The sequence below is a fragment of the Sceloporus undulatus genome, chromosome 7, assembly GCF_019175285.1.
Source record: "Sceloporus undulatus isolate JIND9_A2432 ecotype Alabama chromosome 7, SceUnd_v1.1, whole genome shotgun sequence".
NCBI classification, from domain to species: domain Eukaryota; kingdom Metazoa; phylum Chordata; class Lepidosauria; order Squamata; family Phrynosomatidae; genus Sceloporus; species Sceloporus undulatus.
In genome coordinates, this window is record NC_056528.1 from 23,460,475 (window position 1) to 23,487,369 (window position 26,895).

At 47.8% G+C, this 26,895-nt stretch overlaps 2 protein-coding genes and 1 long non-coding RNA gene across 7 annotated transcripts in view; 2 read left to right on the forward strand and 1 right to left on the reverse strand.

Moving 5' to 3' along the window:
• Positions 1–732: 732 nt before the first annotated feature.
• On the reverse strand, positions 733–19,929 carry LOC121936389. 2 transcript variants are annotated; one of them, XR_006104962.1, is made up of 8 exons: positions 19,799–19,929; positions 18,226–18,360; positions 15,969–16,118; positions 15,690–15,833; positions 8,423–8,579; positions 7,128–7,402; positions 3,675–3,747; positions 733–1,179 (listed from the first exon to the last, which is right to left on the reverse strand). It is a non-coding gene; the product is annotated as an uncharacterized LOC121936389 (long non-coding RNA). The 2 variants fall into 2 exon arrangements; XR_006104963.1 differs by lacking the exons at positions 733–1,179; positions 3,675–3,747; positions 7,128–7,402; positions 8,423–8,579 and adding an exon at positions 12,217–15,106.
• CERS4 (ceramide synthase 4) overlaps positions 3,984–26,895 on the forward strand; it is a 28,822-nt gene continuing 5,910 nt past the window's right edge. Inside the window, exons 1-6 of one of the 4 annotated variants that reach the window (XM_042478594.1) lie at positions 4,008–4,059; positions 10,841–11,211; positions 19,851–20,024; positions 22,147–22,264; positions 25,492–25,610; positions 26,230–26,287. In XM_042478594.1, the coding sequence (XP_042334528.1) occupies positions 11,159–11,211; positions 19,851–20,024; positions 22,147–22,264; positions 25,492–25,610; positions 26,230–26,287 (522 nt within the window). In that variant the 5' untranslated portion in view covers positions 4,008–4,059; positions 10,841–11,158. Of the gene's footprint in view, positions 4,060–10,840; positions 11,212–18,172; positions 18,410–19,850; positions 20,025–22,146; positions 22,265–25,491; positions 25,611–26,229; positions 26,288–26,895 lie in introns of those variants that run through there. The other 3 variants (XM_042478595.1, XM_042478597.1, XM_042478598.1) reach the window with 3 other exon arrangements.
• LOC121936387 lies at positions 6,542–10,830 on the forward strand. Its single transcript, XM_042478603.1, has 2 exons — positions 6,542–7,416; positions 9,930–10,830. The coding sequence occupies exons 1-2, from the start codon at positions 7,063–7,065 to the stop codon at positions 10,176–10,178; spliced, it is 603 nt and encodes a 200-aa protein (XP_042334537.1). The 5' UTR covers positions 6,542–7,062; the 3' UTR covers positions 10,179–10,830.

The window sequence follows — 26,895 nt, forward strand, 5'->3', positions numbered from 1 at the left end:
GCATCTCCAAAAATAATATTGTTTTTCCCCTGCTGCCTTTGATCCTCAAATTTCAGCCTCATCCCCAAAGTTGCACCTTTGGAAATAAGTGTTTAGGCACTGACAGAAAAGGGCCAGTCCCAGTCACCCAGAAACGCAAACCCAGCAAATGGAAAAGAGTTCTAGGGGGGAATGATTTTCATTGTCTCACTTTCTGCCATGCTAGAAATTAAGGGACCGAAGGAAAATGTCCTTTTCGGGGTCAGAATTCTTACTGGAGGGCCATGCTCTTTATTTTACAAGATCCCTGGTCTTGACTGTGTCAAAGTTGGGGTCTCACCCTTGGTCACTTTGCCCACCAGGACTGTGTGCCCGCTGGCCAGTGTGCCAGGGTCTTTCCTTTTAGAGATGTCCAGCCCTGGGCTTTTGGTCCCATGGTCTCCTAAGGTGATTTGCGGCAAAGCCACGGACTCCCCATCTTTTCCAGGGAGGTTCGGGAGGCCATTTTAAACCCTGGCCTTGCTGACCATCTGAACAGCCCCCTTAAGATGGTGGTGATGAGGAATGACTTTGCTGGCAAAACCTCCTCTGAGTATCCCTTGCCTTATTTGTTTGTTTGTTTATATCCCACCCTTCTCCCAGGACTCAGGGCAGCTTACAACATTAAAAACAATATGATTAAAAAGATACAAAAATAATACATTAAAATAATATTAAATTAAGAAAACCCTCTGAAACTTATGGGGTTACCATTGCGTTGACAGGCAACTGGACCACGCGCACAAATGTACCACTGAGAGGCAAAGTGAGGACATTCCCTTCCAAATTCCATCCCGCAATAAAATTTCCCGTCAGTCCCCAATTTCCTTCAGTCCTGCAATTTCTAGCATTGCAAAAACTGCAGTGCAAGAGAGAGAGAATGAGAGAGAGACCTTTAAAATTGTTCCCACCTAGATTTCTTTGATTTGCAAAATATTTTTTGCTTTGGAGTTGGGCCAATACAGGTATCTCTGCTTGTGGATTTTCAGTTTGCTGTGTTTGCCTTTCCTGGGTCCCTTGGCCTTCTCCTTTTCTTTGGATGCCTAAACCCTTCTTACTAAATGCTCAGCTGAAGGTTTAAATACTTGCCACGCTAGAAATCCAGAGACTGAAGACGAGAGAGAGGAGATTTCACCACAAAGTCCACAAGCGTCCGGCTATCTGCAAAAGAGAGATAAGCGCCAAGGTTTATGCCACACCAAAGGTCCAAGGGGACTTCGCAGCCATTAACTTTGTGACACCGCAGGAGATTATACCAGGCTAAATCTCTTCCCCAACGTGGCACTTTCCAGGCACCTTGGGCTACAACTCCCATAATCCCTATCTTGCAGGGTGATGGAGAGATAGTCCAATGCATCTGGGGGAGGGTGCCAGGTCAGGAAAGGCTTTTCTTTGTATTTGGACTGTAAAGGCTATTTGGTTTAATTCTCCCAAAGAATTAAACCAAGCCCTTCTCAGTCAGAACCAGTCACACCAGCACCACACAGGCCTAGGAGGTTATCCAGACTCAGGATGCCCAGGAGGCAAAGCCAGGATGATGGGAAATGGCCTTCATTTGGGTGCCCCTGTGGCCGACGGTGGCCCTTATTCAGCAGAAGGGACCCCCAAAAGATTTGAAGCAATGGAGCTGAAATCATGGGAAGGACATGAAATAGGAGTACAGGCAAGCTGTCCAAAACTCCCACAGCTTTTGAGATTTGGCGACTGGACCTGTTGAGCTCCCATTGTTTGGAAAGGGCAAAGAGAGAGCCACTGTCAGTCGCAGCCCGGTTTGCGTGGCGCTGGTTGGCCCTTTGAACTGACAACTAGGCTGTGCCCCCTGGTTCCCACCCTTGTATGTCAACCGCCTCCCTTTGGCTTCTAAAACCCAAAACAAGGGCCCGATTGTTCCCGAGGGAGCCATTTCCAAGCGCCCCCCCCCCCTCCTGGCCTGCCCTGCGGCCTGTCCCCCAGCTTCCTTTCCAAGAATGGCCCAAGCCAAGACCGGCTGGTGTCCCCAGCGCCATCTCTAGAAAAGGCGAGACCCGTCTTCCCTGGTGGATTAGGAGGCCAGAGGGTTGTTTTTCACCCCGGTCAGAGTTGGAGGCTAATCTTCCAAGCCAAGCCCCACTCCTGTGAAGGATTAGAGGCAGAGAAAAGGAGGCTCCGGGGATGATGGGTGCCAGGGCAGGAGATAATGGCGGCAGGATGGTGAGGAAGCCATTAGTTACCACCCAAATAAAGCCGTAACACTCTTTCATTGCCAAAAAGCCTCTGCGGTGGAAGAAGAAGTAGGCAGCCCATTTCTCAAGGCTCCAAGAACTGGACAGGCCCCGGGAGGAACTTGGAAGGAACACATAGTACATGGCTGCATCTGCACTGTAGAAATAATCCAGTTTGACACCACTTTGATTGCCATGTCTCCATCTGACAAAATCCTGGGATGTGTAGTTTGGTGAGGCGCCAGCACTCCTTGGCAGAGAAGGCTAGAGACCTTGTAAAACTACAAACCCCAGGATGTCATGGGATGGAGCTGCAGCACTCAAAGTGGTATCAAACCCCATTTATTTCTACCATGTAGATGCACCAAGATGGTGCATGTTAGCTCTCTGCAGCAGGAGGGAAACAATCCGTTCCCTCATGCAAGAAGAAAGGGGTTTTGCCATTTCTCCCGCCAGGTGTGTGTCGGTGTGGGTGCGCATCACACCAGCCTTGGCACTGGGAAGGTTTGTACAGTCATGCTCAGGAATTGGATTACAAAAGGGTTTGGCTAAGTGACTGGCACAGCTGCGTAAAGACGGCCAGTTCCTGTAAAAGCTTCCCTTGCGAGGGTGGGCCGCAGCAAAGGCTGCAGCGAGGGCAGACGCAACTCTTAGCTTTCCTCTGGATGGGAAACTGCCAGGATCTGTACTTTGGTGGAGCATCAGTGCTCTCTCTGAGGGAGAAGGGGAAACAGCTCACAAAACTAGAAAGCCCAGCATTCCCCAGCAGGGAGCCATGGCAGCTAAAGTGGGGCCAAACTGCATTCATTCTGCCATGCAGATGAACCCAGGAAAGGCTAAATGTTCCACAAAGCTACAAAGCGCAGAATCACCTAGCATGGCGCATGGCAGTCAAAGCAGTGCCAAAGTGCATTAATTTTGCAGTGCGTAGAAAGCTCTCCCTGTGCCTTCCATGTCCCCTCTGCTGCCAATTTCTGTTTTAAAGGCATCATGCCCAGGAAGACGTGGGCATCCTTAAGGAAAGTGCACCTGCAGGTAATAACAATCACAGTCAGCTTGTCTTCTCCAGCCAGCCATGTTATGTACAGTAAAACATGATCCCAAATCCACCGGGAAGCGATGTCTTGGTTCTGCATGTTGTGTGCCTTTGAGTTGTTTCCAACTTGTGGCAACCCTATCATGGGGTTTTCTTGGCAAGGTTTGCTCAGAGGAATTTGCCATTGCCTTCCTCTGAGGCTGAGAGAGTGTGACTCACCCAGGTCACCCAGTGGATTTCCATGGCCGAGACGGGATTCGAACCCTGGTCTCCAGAGTTGGGAGTCCAACACTCAAACCGCTACGCTACGCTTCAAACAAAAGCTTGCATCACGGATTCTGTGCCTTTTGGGATGGTCTAACCAAGGTGCCGCTGCTGGGTGGATTTGGGGTTTTATAGCACTTTGGTGTCAGACCAACCTGGAGCACGCTTCCTGGCCTTTAGGTGGATGATTCTGGGGCGCCTCTGGGGCTGAAGAGCAGGGAATGGAGCCTGCAAATCCACACAAAAGATACCGATATAAAGAGATACTGTATGTAAAAAGTGCATAGCTTTGGAGCCACCCCCCTCTTGAGGCTCCCTGGCCCTCTGTACTTGCTCAGAGGCACCCTGGCCTTCATCAATTCATCATCATCCCTGGGACTGGAGGGAGGTCTCCCTGGCTGGCTGTTCTCTCCGCCTCTTTGGGACTCCTCCTCCTCCCGCCTCCTCCTCCTCCTCCTGCTTTCCTTCCTTCCCTCCTTCTTCATTCTGCCAACCAGGAGCTTCGGCAAAGGCTGCTTCAGCTGCTTCTGTTGGAAACAGGTCTGACTCTGGATCAGGAGAAGGGGGCTGGAGGGGGGCTGGAGGAGGGACCCCTTCCTTGGCCTTGCAGCCCTCTGCTTCCTCCCCATCAAGGCTCTGGGCATCTGCCAACCTGGGCAAGGGAGGAAGGGGCTGCCGGCATGTGCCCCCGAAGCCCACCCTCTGCCCCCCAGGAATGCCAGGGACCCCTATCGCCCCCCTCTATGCCAAGGGGAAGGCTCTCTGGGCAGAGGAGGGGCAGGGAAGGAGGACAGCTTGTTGCTGATGGACACAAAATGGTGCCAGCCTGGGAAGAGCCTTAGGGAAGGGGCGCCTGGGCGGAGTGGGGCAAGGGATTGTGGGGGGGGCTTGGTGGGTCATCCTCGCCCTCTTGCCTTCTGTCTCTCAGCCCCAGGTTTCAGGAGGGTCTCTCCTCTCCTCTGATGGGATGCCAACCCTCTGCCCCAAAAGCTGTGTCAGGCTGGCGGGGGGGGGGGGGGGGAAAGGGGTCATCGCTGGGCATGGCATGAGAGGGGCACCCTCTGCACCCTCCTTGGCTGTGTTTTCAGAGCTGTGTCTCTGTGTTTGTGCATTTGTGCATTTATGTGCCTGGGGATGGGCAACAGGTCCCAGACCAAGAGGGCACCCAATGGGGAGAAGGGGCCGGTGGGGTGGCACCTCCCCTGGGCCCTGGGGGGTTTGGGAAAGAGGAGGGCAGGTGGGGGTCCCCAGAAGCCATCCGGACAGTCACAACTGGCAAGGCCAAGGATGTCTGGGAGGGAAGGCCAAAAAGAAGGCAAAGCGGGGCTCTGTCTATGGTAGGAAGGGCACTGAAGAGAGAGCTTGGCAGAAGAGAGAAGGGTGAGGCTCAGAAGGAGACTAGATGGTCCCACATTTAGGATGGATCAGAGCCCCACATTTGAAGCTTTGTGGCAGCTGGCATGGGCCCCTCCAGAGGGGTCAGGGACCGGCAGGCCAGAGAGAGTGGCATGGGTTCTAGGGTGCCCAGCTGTCCCAGCCGTCTGCCTTGGGCAAAGAGGGCCCTGCAGAGAGAAGGCACAAAGAGAGCCAGCTTTGGGGGAAGACAGAGAGAGACGGAAGCGCCTCTCACTCACTTGGCATCTGCCCCCAGCGCTTGGTGACCCGGCTGCAACACGGCTGCTCTGCCAACTCTTCTGTTTTGCCAAAGCTTCAGTGCTTTTACTTTGGGATCCCTGGAAACAGGCTGCCCTTGGGATTGGTTTTTGGGTGGGTGGGTGGCTCCAAGGGGCAAGACTGTGCCAAGCTGGACCCCAAAGGCCTCTCTTGGTTGGAGTGCCCACGGTGGGCACAGGGATGAACCCACATGTTTAAAAGGATGGGTGTGTTTTAATCTACTTTGTACCCTGTCTCGAGCCTTGGGATGATGTGGGTACAAAATAAAATTTATCATCATCATTATTATTAGGAAAAGCCGGAGACGAACTTTCAACTGGCTTTAAACCCTGTTCTGGGGGTAAAAGTGGGGCAGAGAGACAGTGCCATGTTCTCCTCTATTTTGCCCTGCAGTGAAGGGCAAGCACTAACCTTCCAAAAATATGGCAACCCTTGGCTCACCAGGAACAGTGTAGCCCATTTCCAGATGTGGTTGGACCCAGCTCCCATCGTCCCCCTTCCCTTTTCCTGTTTGCTGGACCATGGGAGTTCAAGTGCCGCCTCCTGTGGAGACTGGGCCTTCAAGATTCCCTTCCCTGGTTTAAATGGTGCAGTTTGATGATTATGGTATAATTAGCATTGTAATAGGGCCATACGTCTCATATTAATTGCATTGCGTCATACCAGTTTCATTGCGTCATGCGCTGCTAGGGATACTTGAGATAAATACTAGAACATCCAAAATCCACAAAACAGGGCTACCGTTATCAGACCAACCTAATTGCACTCAATAAATGCTGCCAGCTTTCCAAGCTCCACTGCTTCAAAAGTGTATTTGGTGCATTTTGGTTAGACCTATAAAGGTATCCCTGTTTTGTGGATTTTGGATGTTATTGTACTTTGCTACATGGCTAACATTGCTACCCCTGGGTATGTCGTTTGAGATAAATACTCTTATTGTTGTCATTTATTTCACGCAGGACTGTTTGCTTACCTTCACATTATTTTGAATGCTACTGATACTTTGATTATATTCTGACTTTTGTATTGTATGAATTTTTATTGCTGTTTCAACTTTTGGAAGGTGCTGAAAGGCCTTTAGACTAGTCTTCCCAAGTGTTCCCCCAATTTGTGGCTTTCCCTTGCTGGCTTTGTGGCTGGTCTTACTCATTTGAGCAACCTGCGTACCTCTTAAATGCTTGGCGTCTTGAAACTTGTGTTCCTTATGTCACTGGAAGACTGCAGATGCGTCTACACTGTAGAAGTAATGCAGTTCGGCAACCCTTTTAAGTGCTCTAGCTCCATGCTATGCAATCCTGGGATTTGTAGTTTCACATGGCCTTTAGCCTTCCCTGCCAAAGAAAGCCTTCTACTGCTTCACAAAACCACAAATCCCAGGGTTCTGTGGGATAGAGCCACGGCAGCTAAAGTGTTGTCAAACTGCATCATTTCTACAGTGTGGATGCACCCTCTGAAGTAACAACTGAGGCAAGGGTGAAGTCCTTTTAAGAATTAGATAGTTCAGCCTTTGCAGCCTGGCTTCATCTGGGATGCTAGGAAGGGATTTTGGGTCACTACAAGCAGTTTCTAGTGAAGCCTGGACTCTGGTACCTTTTTTGCAAGGTTTGGGTGATGGCAGACGGACACAGCCAGGAGGTGGGAAATAACCATACATTAGAAAGATGCCAATCCAGCCTCTGCTTAAAGGCCTCCAAAGATGGAGAGTTGCCCAGCCTCAGAGGCAGCTGGTTCTACTGTCAAGCAGCTTCTATATTCAGAAACTCTTCCTAACATTTAGGAGGAATCTCTTCTCTTGCCATTTGAATCCACTGGTTCTCATCCTAGTGTCAGAACCAGCCTTCTACTGGAGATCCCTTCAAGTTTTTAAAGATGGCTCCATCCCATCCCCGTTCTCTGTTTCCTCTCCTCCAAACTAAACCCCGCAGCTCCCTTACCTGTTTGGCAGAGGGCTTGAGTGGCTTCTCCAGACCTTTGACCGTTGGGCTGCCCTTCCCGGGACACGTTCCAGCTTATCAATATCCTTCTTGGACTGTGGAGCCCAGGGATGGACACGACTGGCTCCCAGAGAGGTCTGATCCAAGCAGAAAGCGGCAAGGAGGTTCAGTGGTTTCACCTGGCAGAAAGAAAGCTCTCCAGAATGCGGAGTGCCTCTTTGGGTTTGTCAGCCAGCCCAGCACTCCCTTTGTTTCTATCCCTTCAAGGCAGTTGACTGCATCAAAAAAGGTACAAACAACACCATGTATAATTAAAAACAGACAATATTAAGTAATTAAACAATATTAAATGTTCTATAGCATTGAAACATGCTTGCAGAGAGTGCAATAGCACTTCTGGAAAACAAAGAAAGACTCCTGCCCTCATGTTTCAGAATAACCACCTGATTTAAATAGGAATGTAAGAGGCTGCCTTGCATTCCCAGAGCTCCCACCCACAACCTGCTGCCTGCAAAAGAAGGGACTGTCTGTCCACCCTCCTCTGATCTCAGCACTCTTAAAATGAAGACCAATCAGCCTAATGTGTTGGACTACAGCTCCCATCATCCTGGGGATGATGTGGGCTTGAAGCATGCAAACGCTGAGACTGACGCAGCTGTTGGTGGCTTCTTGGCCACCCTGAGCCTTGTTTTGGGTCTGACTGGTGACTTGCAAAGTTCTGAAAAGACCTGGGGTAACCTGTCCGGGTGGCATTCCTCAGCCTTGGGAGTTGTAGTGCAACCTTGGGACCAGCCAGAAGCAGTAGCCTCTATTTTGCAGAAAGTTGATTTCCCCTTGATTTGGGAGCAGCACAATAGTCGATCCCTTCTGCATTTCCCCTACGGCCTGACATTTCTTGTGTTTTCAGACTGTAAGTGTGTTTAGCAGATTAAGAAGGTAGATATTGTCATTGGTACATTTTTTAAAAAATATTTCCTTTGCGGCAATAAACTGGCCAGAAAAAGCAATGGAGGCACAGAGGTGCTGAGAAAGGTAATCCAGCCTCAATAGGTTTAACACAACAAGCAAGTGGCACAGGATTCAGAGTTTATCTACACAGGGCTGAGTTGGCCTTTTTCTTTTCTTGAAAGGAGGGAAAAGGAAAACCAGAACCGCTTGCCAGGACTTGCTTGCTAGGAGGTGGCTGGTACATGCCTCCATTCACAGGCTGCGCAAGACATTCACACCCAGCTTCATGGGTTGCATGGCCAGAGGAGGATGCCTCTGGGCATAAGCAGAGCGCTTGCGCTTCGTACCTCATTGAGTGGCTCCAGCCAAGAAATATCACAGCCAGGTATCCTTCCCTCTCTGTATTCTGCTGTTGTTTCCATAGGCTCAAAAGAATTTTTGGGGAATCTTTTAACCCAGTCATTCACAATTCGGGATTTCTGGGTCCCACATGAGTCTGAGTCTCTGGAAAGCAAATAAATGACGCAAAGCTGAAGGCGCTTTGTTTTCACAATTGTTGCCCATTGCAAAATCCCAGCATCGTTTTCAAAACCTTAATCTCTTTCCTTGTTGCAGTGCTCAGTCCCAGTTGCAGACCAGAAGTTGCGCCCAAAGCGGAGCCTCGTGTGAGGCTGTTCACAAGGGACACAAGGCTCCTCCGTTCATGAGAACGGCTTTACGGCCAGCCACAATTGGCCCTGGCGCGGCTGCAGGTAGTTTAAAAACCAATCCTGCCTGCTCAGCTCAGCCAGCAAAATTAAATATTAAACATTAAACATTACCAGTTGCTTTAAAAAGGGGGCTAGTTCTTCTCTTCGCTCTCTTATTAGCAGACCCAGGACTCATCCCAAATCTAGAGTAGTTTGCTGAAGGGAGCTAAGCTCTCAACACCAGACTCAAAATGTATTCAATGATTTAAATATTTTTCATCAGGAGACCTCCGGGCGTCAGGTAAAATCAGGCAAATGATTCAGACAATTGCAAATTAAGATCCATAAATAATTTTAAGAAGGTAGGAAAGATACTAAGCATTTCAAACAAATTTGAAGGGTTTAGTAAAAGCCAAAAGAGTGAAAACACACGCTGAGAGGTAAGCCACTAATCCCCACCAGGTGACCCTTGTGCAAGTCACACTATCTCAGCCTCAGAGGATAGCAGTGGCAATCCCTCTCTGAAGAAACTTGCCAAGAAAACCCTATGACAGCTTCACCTTATGCTGTCGGAAATGGAAATGATTTGAAGGCACACAACAACTTCTGCAACGTATTCAAATCAAAATGCCTGCCTAAACAAAAAAGTTGTTGCTAGTGGAAAGACAGCCAACTTCCAAGTCCCACAACTTGGGAGCTGCCACCGAAAAGGCTCCGAAGCGTAATTGGGACAGTGAGGGAACAAGGAAAACCTTCCTGGCTCATAGAGGGAGGCAGGGTCTTTTGGATGCCTTGCCTCCCCCTACCCCATGGCTGGGACACAGAGGAAGACCCCTCGTCCAGATTTCAATTTGTGTGTATCTAGGGAGAAACATTCCTTCAAGTACGGAGGTCCTAAATCCATCAGGGCTTCAGATGTCATCGCCAGCACCGTGGATGCAGTCTTGCACTAGTTCTGTTGTGTCCTGTTACTGTTATACCCCTCGCACGCACATGCGTTAGAAGTGAGACCTAGACTATCTCTTGTCGGTCGCTTGGGTTTTCCAAGCAAGCTCGCTGCTTTCGCAAGGTCTCTGCTTAGAGTGAGGACTCAGCAAAATGGCTCGTGGATGAGGTGGATTAATGACAAGGATTTGTGTCTGCTAATAACTTGCTGTTTTTCTAGACGGGTTCTTCTTGCCAGAGGGGAGAAGTGGCAGAGACAATGCCACGCCAATTAGAGGCCGTCTTGATCCCGGGAAATGCTTCCCCAGCCAGTAGGGAGCCGTCCTCCTTCGCCAGACACAAGGTACAGCCGGTGCAGGCAAGCCTTGGCATTGCCAGGATGAGCCCCAGGCAAAGGGCCAGTGCCACTCTCGCTCACCTGGCGTGTCCAGAAGGGAAATGTCATGCCAGCCACGTTGCAAGCAAGTGAACAGCCATGAAGCAATCGCATATTGGTATTCCAGACACTTTGGCGTTCGGGTTATTGTTCTTGTTGTCGTGCCACTCTGTTTCCAATTTATGGCAACCGTGGATCGAGGGATGACAAGGCAAGATTTGCCACTGGTTGTGGGCAGTGGGCATAAGGTTCCTTTCTTTTTAACAACCAACCAATCTATCAATCCTTCTATAGCCGGGTTCCTCCCTGTAATCCTTGTGCCCCTGATTTACGGCTGCTTTTCTGTTGAGTGTCGGTCATCTCTGGACCGACAGCAACCTGGTTTGCTAAATGAAATAAACAAGACACACACAGACCCTGCCTCAAACCCCGGAGAGCCAGCCAGATTCCCAGGGCTGAGGCTCAGTAGGCCTCTCTTCCCTACACAAGGGCCCCAAACAAAGGCAGCAGGAAGTCCCCTTTGGATAACAGGTGCCTCGTTCAAATTATTACTATCCCTGCAGCCTGTTTCAAATTGCCACTCGCAGAGGTTGCTGGGAGAGGCACTTCACCCTTTTCATGAAAAGGGGCTTTCTGGGGAGGTTCAAGCGTGATGCAGCGGCCAAAAAGGCCAATGCGATTCTGGGCTGTTTCAACAGGGGGATCGTGTCCAGAGAAAGGGAAGTGGTAATACTCCTCTGTTCTGCTTCTGTCAGGCCTCCCTTGGAATAACCCTGAGCCCAGATCTGGGCACATAATTCAAGAAGGATGTTGATAAGCTGGAATGGGTCCAGAGAAGGATGGCCAAAATGGTGGAAGGTCTGGAAACCAGGCCTTATGAAGAATGAATGGATATGTTGAACTTGGAGAAGATGGAGAGATGGCCAACTTTAAATACCTGAAGGGATGTCATGGAGAAGATGGAGCTTGTTTCCTGCAGCTCCAGAGACTAGAACATGAACCGATGGATCCAATGTACAAGAAATCCCACCTAAACATTAAGAAGAACTTTAAAAACTGTTTGATGGTGGAGGATGGGCTTTCTTGGAAGGCAATGGGTTCACTTTCTTTGGTGGTCTTTAAACAGGTTGGTGCTTCTGCTTGGCAAGGGGTTGATGTCCCTTGGGGCCCTTCCACCTCTGAGGTCTTAAGAAGCATAAAAATGGCCTTGGGTGCTGCGTATGGGTATGGCCCACCTAAGAAAGAAACAGATGCATGGGGGGGGGGGGCAGAGAGAGGCCAGGCCTTTGGAAAGTGGGGCATGGATGTCCCCCCAAGTATAAGACAAGGTTTGTGTGTGCGTGTGTGTGTGTGTGTTTTCTTTTCTCCCACCCACAGGGTTGTTGCATTGTCTCCCTTCTGGTGGGAGCCTGTCCTGGCCAGCTGAGATTAAACCCCGTGCGCTTCTTGCAAGGGACACACGGCCAGCCAGCCAGGAGCCTAGATTCGCTTAAAGCCTCTTAATCCGCATTGTGCTCCATATGCTCTTGGAGAGCCTCTCTGGGTCTTAAATGGTGGCTGGCAAAGCAGATTGTCTGGCAAAAATAGATCTGGGGGCGGGCGAAGCTTTGTTGCGTATGTATTTCCCGGGCAGAGAGAGAGAGAGAGAGAAGGCGGCCAGCTTGTCACCCCGGCAGAGCCACGGGCCACGGGCCGGGTTTATTTTTAAACACCGAGCGCAGCTGCAAAGTTCTCTCGCTTTGTAGTTTGAGCAGAATTGGGAAATTAATCCATCCCCTTTGCAAAAAAGTCTCCCAAAGAAACCTTAGATGGCTTTGCTTTCTTTCCAAAGCTGCAAAGGAGACAAGGAATCCTTGAAATGCTGAAGGGAGGCTGTTCGGTTCTAGCCCTTCTCCTGAGTCACAGATGTTTCCTGGTTTCTCTTCCTTGTTCAGTGTATTTTCGGCAAGAAGAAATCCATGCAGGCAGTAGAACAGATAAAAACCACCAAACCACACAAACGTGGTTGTCAAGCTTAGCTCTGTCTAAATCTATTTTACATGCTTCTCTTGCTGTGTGCCCTCAAGTTGTTTCCCATTTATGGGAACCCCCAAAGTGACCCTGTCATGAGGCTGAGAGTGTGTGACTTGCCCAAGGCCATCCACTGGGTTTCCGTAGCCAAAGAAAGAGGATTCGAACCCTGGTCTCCCAGACGACTACTCTCTTTTAATCATGTGTTGTAAATGAGTGGTGTGTTTTAATACTGTAATACAGAGGTCCCTTGGTATCCACCAGGTTTTGGTTCCGGGACCTCCCTGGAGATGCTCAAGTCCCACTAAATCCAATTTTATAGACACGTGGAAATGTGGTAATATGGCTCCTTTGTGATTCTTCAGAGTAACAAATGTTCTTCTCAGTTGCTGAGAAGGCTAACCTGCAAAGCCTTTAACCCACTTCATCGCACCCGGGACTTGTACGTTGTCGTGACCCAAACCCTGTCCAGTCCCAGCCCTGGAGGGACCATTCCAGGGCAAAAACTGGCCTGATCAAACCTCCAGGAGAAGGAGGCTCTGAGGAAAGGACCTGCCGGGAACAGCAAAACCAGTTGCCTCCTGCGCACACCCTGCCATGCACTTAATGAAACCCGTAATTAGTTGTGAATAAATCCATGCTGACATCTCAAGGTCCGGGATTGCTTTGGTTTAAATGAATACATTAATGTAATTAAGGGGCCTTTTCTTTTTTTGGTTACCAATTTGGATTGTAATTTCTTCTGTTCTGATTCATGGATCCTGCAAAGAATGGGGTCTGGCCCCAGGCAGCACTCTGCATTGTATGTTTCCCGGCTTCAAAGTGGAGTTTCGATCCGGGTGTCATGTTTTTTTGGATTGCGCCCTCCACGTTCTGCCTTTCCGGATGGGTCACTGCTTTGACCCACAGCCAACCTCGGTGTCCCCGGTCTCCTTGCCTTGAACCCATGGGGCAAGAGAGGAGCCACAAGGCGCTGCTGAACCCAGACATTTTACATTAAGGGGTGTGGGACAGAGCTTCTGAGCCGGCAGCGTAGCCCCACTCACAAAACACGGCTTCCTGTCAGAGTGCTGTTTTGCAAGGACTCGAAGGCACACGACAACAACCACAACCCTTCTGGAATTATAGTTCCCAGAGCTGAGCACAGTTTTCCAGGAGAGGTCTGACCATTTGGACATGATGCTCCTGTTCCCTGCCACCTAGGACCATCTTGGCTTCTTGGCCACTGAACTGCACTGTTGACTCATGCTGAGCTTGTGGATGCAGCAGTGGCAGCTGTCATACAGCAGCTTCAAAAGAGGGCTGCAGAGATGTGTGCAAGGGACTGGGACCGAACAAAAGCTGTTGGTCCGGGTGGCTATGCATTGCCTCCTGCCCCAGAAGTCAAATGGTGGGGCCAGTTGCCTTCATTTCTGGCCAGTCTGAGGCAACTAGTTTGGCCATTATGGGACAGGCTGCCTTTGGGCTGGTTCACAGTGGCTCTTCGGATGTGTCTCGCTGCATTTTCTGGCTTCTCTTTTGCACCTACCGGTCTCCATTCAAGCTTATCTCCTTTTTGTTATCTTTGCCTTGGACTATTCCTTCTGCTTCATGTGTGGCTGTGCCTTCAAGTTGCCTGGTTCTCTTGAGCAGTGATTTCACCACTCTCTTCCTCTGAGTATTCGTTGGCGGTCTCCATCCAAGTACCAACCAGGGCTGACCCTGCCTAGCTTCCAAGATCAGATTGTGTGTATCTGTATGCGCCTTCAAGTTGCCTGTTAATTTATGGGAATCCCATGAATTTATTAAGGTTTGCTTAGGCCAGGAATCCTCAAAGGTGGTTTTGCCAGTTCCTTCCTCTGAAACAAAGCATCCAGTGCTTTCTAGTGTGTTGGACCACAGCCCCCATCATCCCCAGTCATCACAGATGCTGAAAACAGGTGTCCCACAAACAGACAGCTTGGGTTTCGTTCTCTCTCATTGCTCTGCCACCACGGTTCCTCTTTTCTTGGAATATACAATATATTTAATTTCCTCCACTCCCCCTACTGCCTTTCTTTTGGGTTTCTGGTGAAAATGACACAGTAAGGGGAAACATTTTGTCAGATTCATTAAGCTGAGCCTTTTAAAAATAAATGTAGAGTTCTGCTTATTACAACTAGCTTTCTTCATTTACACTTTTTTGAAATTTTACATAGCAAAACAACTGCTCTTTGTTATATTCTCTAATAGTTTTTGGCCATTCTGATGCCGCAGAGAACTCCAGTTTGCCAGCCAGGTTTAATCTTTGGGGCGTGAATCATGTGCCGCCCTCCAGAGGCTGCAGGACTGCAAGTCCCATCAGCACAGACAGGGACGATGGATGTTGCAGTTGAACAACTTCTGGAGATGGGCTGCCTTGTTCCCGACCCCGATGGATGTAAATATAACGTAGTAAGATAGATAAGGTGCAGTGAGATGACTAGGAACGATTCTCTGGTTATCGCTGAAGGAGAGAAGGAAGGAAGGCATGAAGCTTAGTTGCGTTTTTCAGGTTAAGAATGATGGGAACACTGCCTTGCTTGTCTCCTGGGGAAGAGCCAAAGGGGAGGGAAGGATCCAGCCATATTATCTGGCAGGCTGTTGCCTCCAGCTTCCTCCTTCATCTCTGAGGCTGAGAATCTTGCTGGTGCGGCGTTTCTGAGGCCAACTGTTGTGATCACCCGACAGCTTCCTTTCCGATACCAGGGAACTCACATGATCCAGGGTGGGGTGCCTGCATCTCTTTGGCATGGAAAATGGTGGCTCTGCTCCTCCACGGCAGGGCTTGCATATCTCACAGGAGCCAGCATAGCCCTTTGGCTGAGGGATGATGGGAGCTGCAGTCGAATTGCAAGGGGTGGGTGGTCAGGACTCCTCTTTTTCTTCATGGGATATAGATGCCATTGTCTGGAGTCCATCTGGGGCAGTATGGTCAGCTCTCTGGGGTTTCAGGCAGGGATTTTGAACCGAGGACCTTTGAGAAAGGAAGTTGGTCTTCTTCTGAATCAAACCTGTGAAAACCCACCGAGCACAACATTGGCAAAATGGCACTAATTTTGTACTTTTCTCTGGGTTCTGTGATGCCAACAACAATTGAATATTGCAAACACCATCACAGTTTGAGTCCCAATATATCTTTTGAAAACAATAATTAAGCAAGCAAGCAAGCGCTTTATAACCCACCTTTCTCTCATCCTAGTATTCAAGCTGTTACTGTTGCGTGCCTTCAAGTTGTTTCTGACTTATGGCAACCCCAACGTGAACCTATCCTGGGTTTTCTTGGCAAGATTTGTTCAGAGGAGGTTTGCCATTGCCTTCCTCTGAGGCTGAGAGAGTGTGACTTGTGGATTTACATGGTCAAGCCGTGTTCAAGCTCACCCAGTGGGTTTACATGGTCAGGATTCGAACCCTTTTAATACAGTTCAAGAAACCTTTTTATACTAAAGTTAAAATGCAAATGAAACTGAACTCCTGTTTGTAAATGGAAGTTAAAACCAGCATTTAAAAGATGTTTAAAACTTAACAAACTAGAGATCCTACACTCATTGAAAGTGCGGCCACAAAATACTAAAAACCAAATAAGAGGATCTTTACCTGCTGGAGGAAAGACAGATCTTGGACCTTATTACAAATTATAGGTGAAACCGGACACAGAGGTGATGCCCCCAAACTTCCAAGGGGTCTTCTGCCTGCGCTGTGCAGTTGTGTTGCAGCATTTGGGTTTCAAATTTTAAAGTCCTGAATAAAATAAAACAGAAAATACAGTAGAAGCAAATGCAACCCAGAAATCACACTATAAAGAGCCCTCCTAAAAGCACAATTGAATACCCAACTCTCACATACAAGAGAAATGTAAAAATAGTCTGCACTCACTTCCACTGGTCATTGCACCTCTGTGACATTCAGGGTTGCCAGCTGAGGGTCATCTCATTCCTCTGGTTTCCAGGCCAAAACCTAAGACCAAGGGACGGCCCCTGGGGATGGCATTAAAGGTTGTGTGCTAAGTGCCACAGCTGCTCACAACTTGCCATTCAAATACACAGAGAGAGAAAGAGAGAAATGGGATAAGGAACATGCCATCTAATGAGATGAATAGTATTTAATCTAATGTAGTTCTTTCTAGACAGAAGGTGGATGTGGAGCAGAAAGGAGGGTGAGCCCTGGCACCCCAACAAATGGGTGGGAAAGAGGGAGCTAATGAAGGAAATGCATACATACACACCATTGAGGAGGGTTTGCTCATTGCAGCAACAAAGGATCTCTTGAGAACTGTAGCTCTCTTCGCTGAGCCCTTTCCTCTTTCCCCAAAACTGGAGATTTTGTATGATTGTTTCCTGCCTAGAGATGACCCCAAAAGACAGAGGAGACTCAAGGAACCCTGGTTGATGTCATGAGATGATCCCCATCTTTCTAACAGCTGAGGTTGGGGTGCATCACTAGGAGAAGTGAGGAAAAGGGAAGGATGGATGAAGATGAAGCCACTGCCATGATGCTTTGACTGCAAAGATTGTGTAGCGCTGGACATGGGGCAACAATCTTGGACTGTGGAAAGGGATTTTTCTTTTAAGATACTGTGCTGGTCCTCAAATTGGCTGGAGTAAGAAACCTCACAAAAAGCCAGCAGAAAAACATGACTCGCCCCATTTAGAAGCCTTTAGGAGTGACAACCTGCTGCGTAAAACTGTTGTGATGCCCCTGCACTGTATAACACCCTAAAAATGCCCATTTTTCAATGTGAGAAATAAGCTTCCAGTGATCTCCCTTTGGAGGGTATGTGTGTGCATGTGTGGCATTTTCTGCAGCCCCTTGGAAGATTGTGGGGGTCTGGCTGTGGTCCCTAAACCCCAGGCTGGGGGCACCTCCTTATTCCTTGGAAAGTAGCTGGAGAGAAGGAGTGCATCTGCTGGATTATCCGTCTGCCTAAGCCTTTGGAGGCAAGCCTCTCGTTTCCTCATTAACTCCGAGGCCACTTCAAAAGGACGAAAAAGAAACTGAACCAATTGTAATTCCATGCAGGCAAGAGTCCAGCAGAAGCTTCCAGACAATCCAAGCTCTTTTCTGTGCCTCTTTCCCCTCCTGCCTCCCGCCTCCCTTTTCTGCAGCTTGGCCTGGGATCGAGTGGCTCCATCATGCAGGCTCCCCGCCTTGAGGCTGCCTTCTTCTTCCTCACCCCACAGAGATGGCACCTCCATTTGCAAGGGCAGTCTACCTCTGAGCGCCAGAGAAACAGGGAGGGCTTGCACTGACCCCCCCCCATGACCTTCCCAGGCAGGGGTCAGGCTGGGATGAGGGGGCCTTCTTTTGGTACAGTGATACTGGCTTTCTTAATAGGAGGATGAACGGTGCTAGACAGCAAGAGCTGTTTATTTAGTTCCCCATTGTACATCTATTATTGTTATTCTTAAGATGTATTTATAAAGCGCTGTAGGAGATCCTTCTTTCCCAACCAAGCAGTTCAAGGCCTGTTTAAGTAAGAAAGGCTTTGCCCGACAGCAAAAAGAGAGCAGAGAAGGAGCTATCGAAGCCAGTTCCTAAAAGATTGCTAATTTTTTGACAAAAGTTTTCTCTTGCTGGTAGCAGGACACCAGAGACGGAGGTATCCTGGCCCCAATAGGGATGGAGACTGGGAGCTACGGCCCAAAAGGCCTTCCCCAGCGTTTGTGTTTGTTGGGGTGAAGCTTTCCCCAGCCACCTCAATCTGAGCCAGAGAACCCGGTGTATAAAATAGGGGCGGCAACCCATAGATAGGTCCCCAAATCGTGGATGGGAATGTGGGCTGCCAAAGCCGCAAAGGGCCGCTGGAGGCTGCAGGCTTTTGGCGGCCAAAGGGAGCTGTGGCTCTGGGTGCCAGCCATAGCTCCCGCTGTGCGCACGGTCCCAAAGCAAAGCTGGAAATGTGGATCTCGGCCAGGAAGGGTGACTCAAGCCTTGGAAATCCACCTCAAAGGGAAGAGGCAAATGAAACCTGATCTCCTTCCCTTTGGAGAGGGACGGCCTTCTCCCCAGCTGGTCGCACCACAGTCCCAGCCTCTCTGGGCTTCCCCCAAACCACAGCCAAGGACAGACTTTCCTTTTCGGCCTGCAAAGAGGCTGCCCCATCCCAGCCCCAAAAACATGAGGGTTCACCTACACTTGAAAAGGTCCCCGCTCCTCCTCTGAGCTTCACAGAGCGTCCCTCGTCCTGCAGAAGTACATTGCCAGAGCATCCTCAGCTGGTGAGTTGCGCAGCTGCTCCTTGGTCCCTCTGAAGCGCACCGGTTCCAGCCTGAAAGAGAGGTAGAAGAACAAATTACCCATTCTGGCCATGCTCAGAGGTAGTCTTTTCCAGATATTCTGGGATCACATTGGATGGGTAGGGTTGTTGTTGTTGTTGTTGTGGGCCTTCAAATCACTTCCAATTTATGGCGACCCTAATCTGTCCTGGGTTTGTTTTGTTTTTGGCAAGTTTCTTCAGAAGGGGGTTGCCATTGCCATTCTCTGAGGCTGAGAGTGCCATTTGGATTTGAACCTTGGCCTTCAAAGTCATAGTCCAATGCTCAAACCACGACACCATGATGCCTCTCTGAGTAGGGTTGTAGGTATAAGAAGAAGGGCACCTGATACCTCTACACTTGGAGAAATGTGGTGCAGTGGTTAGAGCATTGGGTTAGGACTTGGGAGATCTGACTTCTAGGGTGCATTTGCAACCTATCTGATGATGATGATGATGATGATGATGATGATGATGATGATGATGATGATAATGTCTCCAGCATTGTACTGCTGGCACCTGCATTATTGCTAAGTTAGATCCCTTGTGCCTGTTGGCTATAGATGGCATTTGTTACAGCAAATGAAAGGGTACGCCTTGCCAAGGCATGCGCCAGAGCTTTTGTTCTTGTGAAACGCAGCTATTGGGGTGAAGGAATTGCTAGAGGGTAAGGCTGCACAGACGCGGCAGCAAGTCTGGGCCAGACCATTACATCCTTCTCTCAGGTGGAACAGGGATGCACTCTCCCAAAAAGCCTCTTCATACACAATGCTGGGCAGCTCTGGATTTGTGCTGGAATGGTGTTGTTGTGTGCCTTCGAGTTGTTTCCGACTTCTGGGGACCCTACGGCAATCCTATCACGGGGCTTTCTGGGGCTGGGAAAAGGGGTGCACAGTTTCACTGAGAAACTTCCTTATATTTAATTTTGTGCAATCCTGGATTTTTCCTTCTACGGGCTGAAATTAGGGTACATAACTGTAAGAAGTCTCTTTGGATTGCATTTTGCACAATTCTGGTTTTTCCTGATAGACTCAGTTTAGGCTGTGGGGCAGGAGAAAAAGGGCCCATGGGCAAATTGGCTGTGAAGGAAGGGCAGAGAAGGGTGATAAGAGGTATGGAGAACAAAACCTAGGGGGAAAGGTTGAAGGAGCTGGGCCTGTTCAGTTTGGTGAAGAGAAGACAGAAGGGTGACACGGTTGCCCTCCTTAAACCCCTCAAGGATTGCCCCGGAGAACAGGGGACAGGTTATCCTCTGCTGCCCCAGAAGTGGGACCAGGTCTAAGGGTTAAAGTTACAAGAAGGTAGACTTCCATTGAACATTTGAAATAACGTCTTGAAGTCAAGCATTGAATCGATTCTTAAACACTCGGCTGACACATTAACTGAGTGGGTCTGCTGTAGTTTTGGGGGCTTAATAGTCAGCTGCAGCTCCATCCATTTCAGCTCTACCCACCTCATTTTATCACCTTTCCCCCTAAGATTTATTTTCTGTCCTCTTCCTCCAGGATGGCTCTTCCACTGAATGAATGGCTTTGGTGTCATGAATATTGGCTGCCACCGGGGATCACCTGGGAGGACATGAAGGAGACGGAAGAAATCCGGTACCCGCAGCCCCGGCACCTCCTCCTCAGCGTTCCCCTCGCCCTCCTCCTGGTCGCCATCCGGTTCGTCTTCGAAAGGTGAGCTGCAAACCAAGAAGCAAAAGGCCCAAAAGAAACTTGTAAATGTTTTCAATAGTTGTGGGAGCAAATTCCCTTGCCCCGCAAGATGTATCCCCAAAGTGTTTGGATGCAAAAAAATGTTCTGGATTTGCACCCGGGGCCCTTTTCATTAAAGTCAGAAGGAGGGCACCCGATACCTCTGCCCATGCCTAAGAAAAGGCGATGGGTGCCCTGAGACCTAGGCTGCAACTGCACTGCAGAAACAATGCAGTTTGACACCACGTTAACTGCCACGGTGCAATGCTATGGGATTCTGGGATTTGTAGTTTAGTGATCCATTTCATCTTCCCTGTCTCAGAGCTCTGGTGCCACAACTGACTATAAATCGTAGGATTCTACAGGATGGAGCCACAGCAGTTAAAGCCGTGTCAGGCTGCATTATTTCTGCAGTGCGTATGCGGCCCCAGAGACAGTTCCTGACCGTGCCATCAAGTGTTCGCCATGAAGTGCCAACTGCAGTTGCTCACTGTTTGTCATTCCAAAAGAAAGAGACAGAAAAAGAAAGGAGGAGAGAGAGAGAGGGAAAAAATGCACACGCAGAAAGAGGACATATTTTCCTGGTGAGCAATCCGCAAATGTTGCCAAGAATTCTTTGCACAGGAGAGAAACCCGGATTAATTAAGCAACAACAACAACAACAACAAAACCAATCCGTCAGGGAGCTGGAAGAGCAAGAGGAACCTTCCTATGCTCTGCTATAGTGGCGGGCAAGATGTGGACCCCATTAATTCCCCTGTACCCCAAGGTTTGGTTTGGTTTTAAATGCAGCATGATTTTGGGGCAGGATTTCTGACCCATTCTGCCCGTTTCTGGATGCCTTTCCACTTTGTAGTCTTCAGGATCTCCTTCTGTCCCCCCCCTCCACCAAATACATTCTTACACATTTTTAACTGGAAAATAAATTAGTGTTATTTGGATAGGCCACATCCCTCCTTCTGAGTCACAAATTCTCCTGCAAGAGCACCCATTTCACACACGGATGCTCACACCTGAACCAAAACGTGTTGTTGTGTTTCTTCAGGCTAATACTGATTTATGTTAGCTGTTTTCTAGGCTTCTCTAGGTTTGATTTATTTGGAGGAAGGTTGTCATCGTGGCTTTCCTCTGTGCTTTGGCTGAGCAGGGATTCAAAACTGGGTCTCCTAGATTCCTAGTCCATCACTCAAACTGCTATACCTTGCCACTCTTACTCTATTGGGGTTTTTTTAAGTAAAAAAAGAAAAAATTGAGAAGGAAAACTACAGAAGCCTTTGGAAGGAAAAACAACATCAAATGACATTTGGAGATGGAGCACAGATGGCTCAAAAAGTACCCCAAGACAGGATTAAAAACACACTGGGGAGAAACAAAACACAGATCCTAAGGAAAAAATTCATATCGTTGATTTGGCTTGAGATCATCTTTTCTTAGGGCACGGTGGGTGTCCCTAGACTGAGTTTAGTAACACTTTTGCGTACGGACACACACTGATTTCTCCGCAAAGAACGCACTTCCCGAGGACAAAACGCTTGGGGAAAAAGGGGCCCATTGTCTTTTGCCACTTCAGAGAACAATCGACTGCTGAGCAGACGTCTTTATCAGACAGACGACAGACGCTTGTTGTGGTTGAACAGTCCGGGTGAAGTGTTTACGGCGGACATCAACAATACCATTTTGGTGGCTTTTCTGCATCTCCATGTGTTCTGGTTCACTGTGGGGATAGTTGCCATGTCTTACTCTATGCCTTTGAGGAACTGGACCATAAAACCCATGGAAAGCCCACCCTGGAATAAAAATAGGCATTCTGGTCTTAAAAATGCCATTTGGTTCTCATGATAGTTCAGAACGTGAAAAGAACTTTGTGGGATCAGACCCAACTTGGGGGACTCCACAAATGATAATTTTGTACCCTGCTAAATTTTTTCCTTCAATGGGTTTTAGGTCCAATGGGTTTATACCCAGGAAAGCCCATGCAAAAATAAAAATGAGTTAAAGGTCCTCCATTTCTTGATGGATGAGACCTAGTGCTTCTGTGAAAGGCTACAGTTTAGCTCTCTGAGCCATGGACTTATGTTAACAGGATTCTTGTCCTCCCTCACAGGAATGTTGCTGTGCCCCTGAGCAGGAAGATGGGGCTGCGGGAGAAGGTGCGGAAGAAAGTCCCTCCCAACCCTGTCCTGGAAGCTTTTTATGTTGTTCATAGGAAAGGCCCCAATAAGGTGAGTTCTCTCTTAGATGTCTGACTTCCTAGGTGCTGCCAGGCTGCAACTCCCATCATCCCCCAAGTGGTAGCACCTGGGGAAGATGCAAATTGTAGCCAGTCGCATCTGGCATTGCAGCTGCAGAGCTATTTTATCTTGGAGGAAAACACTTTCCCACACCTTGAGATTTTCAGGCGCTTCTCCTTCGTCTGGGAGGCTTGGCAAAGTTGCTTTGCTCAGTAAAGGGCTTTTTCCAGGGCCATCGTTTTCTCGATCTTTCTTTCTGCACACTGTCTGAAAATGGCAAGGCAGGAAACAGTTTTCCATGGTGTCCTGAATGAGCTTGTATTTTTTTGGTGGGGATTCCGCAGAAAAACAGCCACCTTTGCCTGAAAGGGTCATTTTTAAAAGAATATTATGTCTTGTTGGTGGGGAGGCCGAAGAAGCGTGGCTACCAAATGGTGGCCTAGCTGGCCTGTTTGGTGACCTGGCCCCAGCCAGAGACATTTACCTCTTTTGTAATTGTCAAAAGGAGGAGAAAGAATTCATTTGCAAGACCAAACACTCACAACAAAAAGTCTCTAAAGAATGAGGCCAACAACCTGTAAACCTAAAAGTAAAGGCTAAGGAAGTGGCATTACCCCTTATAGTTATTCTGCAGCCACAATGGCTGAAAGGGAATGAAGTACAAGTGATGCATTCATTATTTGTAACTAGTTCCTTGGAAGCCTTGAGGAATTCCACGGACAGGGTCCCCAAACGTGCGGCCTCTGGGCTGCAGAGGTGACAACCTGGCATGGAAATCTGGAAAGTGACACTCTTTCTGCTCTGCAGAATACAAAACATTCCCCATTCTTTCCCTTACTGGATGCCATCTGTGCCCATCTGTGAATATGAAGGCATTCCTTCCATCTTTAAGAGCCACTGAGGAACATTTCATAAAACAACAACTCCGCGCTTATTCTGAAAGGCTGCTGGAGAGCTGGCTCTCTTGTGGCAAGGAGTCCCACAGAGCCCTGCGTCTCCTTGCCTTTCATTCAGGGAGGCAGCTCTGCCTTTTATTCCCAAACCGCTCTCCAGCTGCACAGAGGGAATGACTCACCCGCCTTTACTCCCTTTTCCTGGAATATAAGCCTCAGTGATCCCCAGTTGCTGGTTTCCGTATAAATAGCCCGAGCGCTGAAAGAAATTCTTCTCTGTGACTCATCTCTCCGGTCACTCCGGGCCGAAAGGTGGCTAAATGGAGGCCGGCCTTGACGCCACTGGACTCATATAAACACAACCATCCTTTGTGTCTGTATATATAAAGACACACACATCTAATTGGGGTTGAAAACAATTAACCACACTGGATTCTGGAAGCATATTTGGATTTAATTAAAATTAATGACAGTCACTGAAAAAAAGTGTTTTTTTTAGGAACACTGGAAATTAATACTTTATATGGTGACAGCTGCTTGACCTAAACACTGGAAAAGGGAAACTATACCCTCAAATGAAGAGTGGTTGATAAAACTGATGGAAATGATGGAATTAGATAAACTCACTTATAGATTAAATAATAAGCCAGTAACTGAAGCGGAAAAAACATGGGGTCCAGTGATAATTTACTGGAAGAAGAACTGCCAGGGACTGCTAATATAGTGTTTTGTTATGATATGGGGAATAGACATATTTAAATTAACTGTAAACTCAGGATAAGTTGTATTTAGCTTCTATAAATTGATCTTTTGAATATTATACTTTTCCCCCTTTCTTTTCTTCTTTCCCACTTGGAAAGTCTGCAACATCTAACTTGCAGATCAACACCAAAATATCTGTGATAAAAACTAAAAATTACTGTTGTCAGGTTGATTTTAAATAATACTCAAGATTTAAAATAATAGACTATAAAGTTACGAGTCAAAAGGAAGGAAAGTAATAACGGAGAACGGAGAACAACACTTTGTAAGATTAAGTCAGTTATCAAATCACTATCGTGTAAATATAACTATTAACATTTTCAATAAGTATTTGTATATTATGAATGTTACAAATAAAATATGGGGGGGGGAACTGTATTGGATATTTCAGCTTGTGACTGACTTGATGATGTGCATCCCACTGGGAAAGATTTTATATTACTATCGATCGATCAATTGATCGATCAGTTAATATTTCATCTAGATATTGAATTTGTGTGTGTATGCATGTATAATGCTGGGAATGACAATTCAGTATCATCTGAGTGTCCAGTTTGGCAGGCAAAGACCTGCTTAATCCTCTGCCATCCCATTTTCCCATTGCTTTTAAAGTGTCCCAGTTTCCTCCTTTGTCCTCAGCTGACTTCAGTGGCTGCAAACTGAGTTCAAAGTACAATAAGTAGTTTGCTCTTAGTTAACTCAAGAGGAGAGGAAGAAAGGGCAGAATCTTACCCTTCCCAGGAGCTTCTGGCAAAAGCAAACTGCTGCAGCCTTTCCTGGCTTGTCTGCTCTTGCTTATTAACAACTTTAACCATCTTGATCACAATCTGATGTTGCTTGGCCACTCGTTTCCTAGTTTTCAACTGAGAAGTAAATGCTGGAGGGAATGCAGGATAGATAGATAGATAGATAGATAGATAGATAGATAGATAGATAGAGATATAGACACACACACAATTATACACAGATATGCAGACAGGTATCTTTATAGGTATGCATTTGTTTATTAGACTTAATTGAGCCTAAGGGTTACTTATTAGTGAGGTTCGGCAATGAAAAGCTTGCCATGGTCCTGTAGGTTAATTGTTCCAATGACAGCTTCTTGGCCCTTTGGCTGCAACTAAGTGCTGTGCAATGGCTGTAATAAATGCATATTGTAACTGATTAACCACATCCTTCCTGGACCCTGGGTAGCTTTGTCAGAAGGGCTGCTGGTTTCTTTCTTCAGATCCTCTTATACAGATGCTTCCTTTTGTATAAGGGGTAAAAACAGCAGAACTACACTTTACTGTCATGTAACGCTCCAAACTTAAGCATTTCAGTTTAGGCATGCAAAGCAAAAAGAGAGACCAAATGGCCCATGGAAAGCAAACACAGCTAAGAGGAGATGTCTAGTTGTGATGGGTTTTCAGTGTCTTACTCGCTGAAATGCTAGGAATTCAGGGAGAGTTTGGAGGGGCAAATTCTCATTTGAGGGGGCCAGTGCCCTCATCTTGGCCCCCTGAAGAGTGTCTTTCTCACCCAAATCCCATGATCTCACTCTCGCTCTCGCTGTCTTTCCAGGCAGAGACCGAAAGGCTAGCCAAACAGTGTGACCTGCAGCCCAGGCAAGTGGAGCGTTGGTTCCGCTATCGGCACAACTGGGACCGGCCCAGCTTGACCAAGAAGTTCTGCGAAGCCAGGTAAACCGAGGCAGGGAGTGTGTGTGTGTGTGTGTGTGAGAGAGAGAGAGAGAGAGAGAGAGACTGTCACCTCTGGAAGTGGGTTTGCAAATCCCAAAGAAGGAAGGGGGTCAAGGTGGGGAGAACAGAGGTATCTGGGACTGGATTCTTTTGGTCATCGGCTTACAAGGAGACCCAAAGAGAGTCAACAGCCAATTCCATGCATCAACTCGAATTAGAAGAAGTTATTGGAATTAGGCCCAGATTTGCAAGGCAGCTTTCTCAACTCCTGATCCAAACTTGGGGAAAAGTTTCAACATCTGAAAGTAGTAGCGCCACTCTCTTCTGCTTTGGTCAGACCTCAGTTGTGCCAACGTCTGGACAGCACAGATCAAGAAGGTGGAGGTGAATCTGCTCTGAGTTGGAGTCCAAACTTTAAAGACAGATTTTGCATATTCACTCAAATGGCCCGACTTTGGCACATCGTGGACCTTTTCAATTCCATCCAAAACCTGGAGCCACCAACTATGCCTTTGCTCAGTGCTGGACATAGGTTTCTCTGAGGATCATTTACTCTAGAACTTTACTGTAATTACATAAATAAATATGTAGATATGTTTTTCTTCCCCTTGCTTTTCAGCTGGAGGTTCACTTATTACGTCACTTCCTTTTGCACAGGAGTGGCGATCCTCTACAATGTGAGTAAATATATATATATATATTTTATATTACATATATATTGACACATGTATCTATAGACATATGTATTTGATATTATCTCCTTATTGGTCCTCATTGCTGCATATTTGAGTGTTTCCATTTTTTTGAATTCAGAAGATTTTGGGGAGCAAAAGGGATGAGGCATTTAGCAGAGGTCAAAGGCTTTGGGGAAAATGAGTGCCCTAATGTTGTGCCTTACAGGTAGAAGGTGACACATTTGCTTAATGCTGTTGTTGTTGTGTGCCTTTGAGTTGTTTCTGACTCATGACAATCCTAAGGCAAACCTGTCACACTGTTTTCTGAGGCTGGGAGTGTGTGGCTTACCCCAGGTCATCCAGTGGGTTTCCATAGCCGAATGGGGATGCAAACCCTGGTCTCCAGATTTGTACTCCAACCCCTTAAACCACAATGTCACACTGGCTCTCCAATGTCACAAGACCTCACCACAATGCCCTCTTTCATAGATTTCAAAACCAGGCTGAGTGTGGCCAACCAAGTTCAGAGTGCAGAAAAGACAGCAAAAGTTACTAATTAGAAAAACCAGAGAAGCCAGTCCAAACCAACTGAGAAGTGCAAGATTTGCATT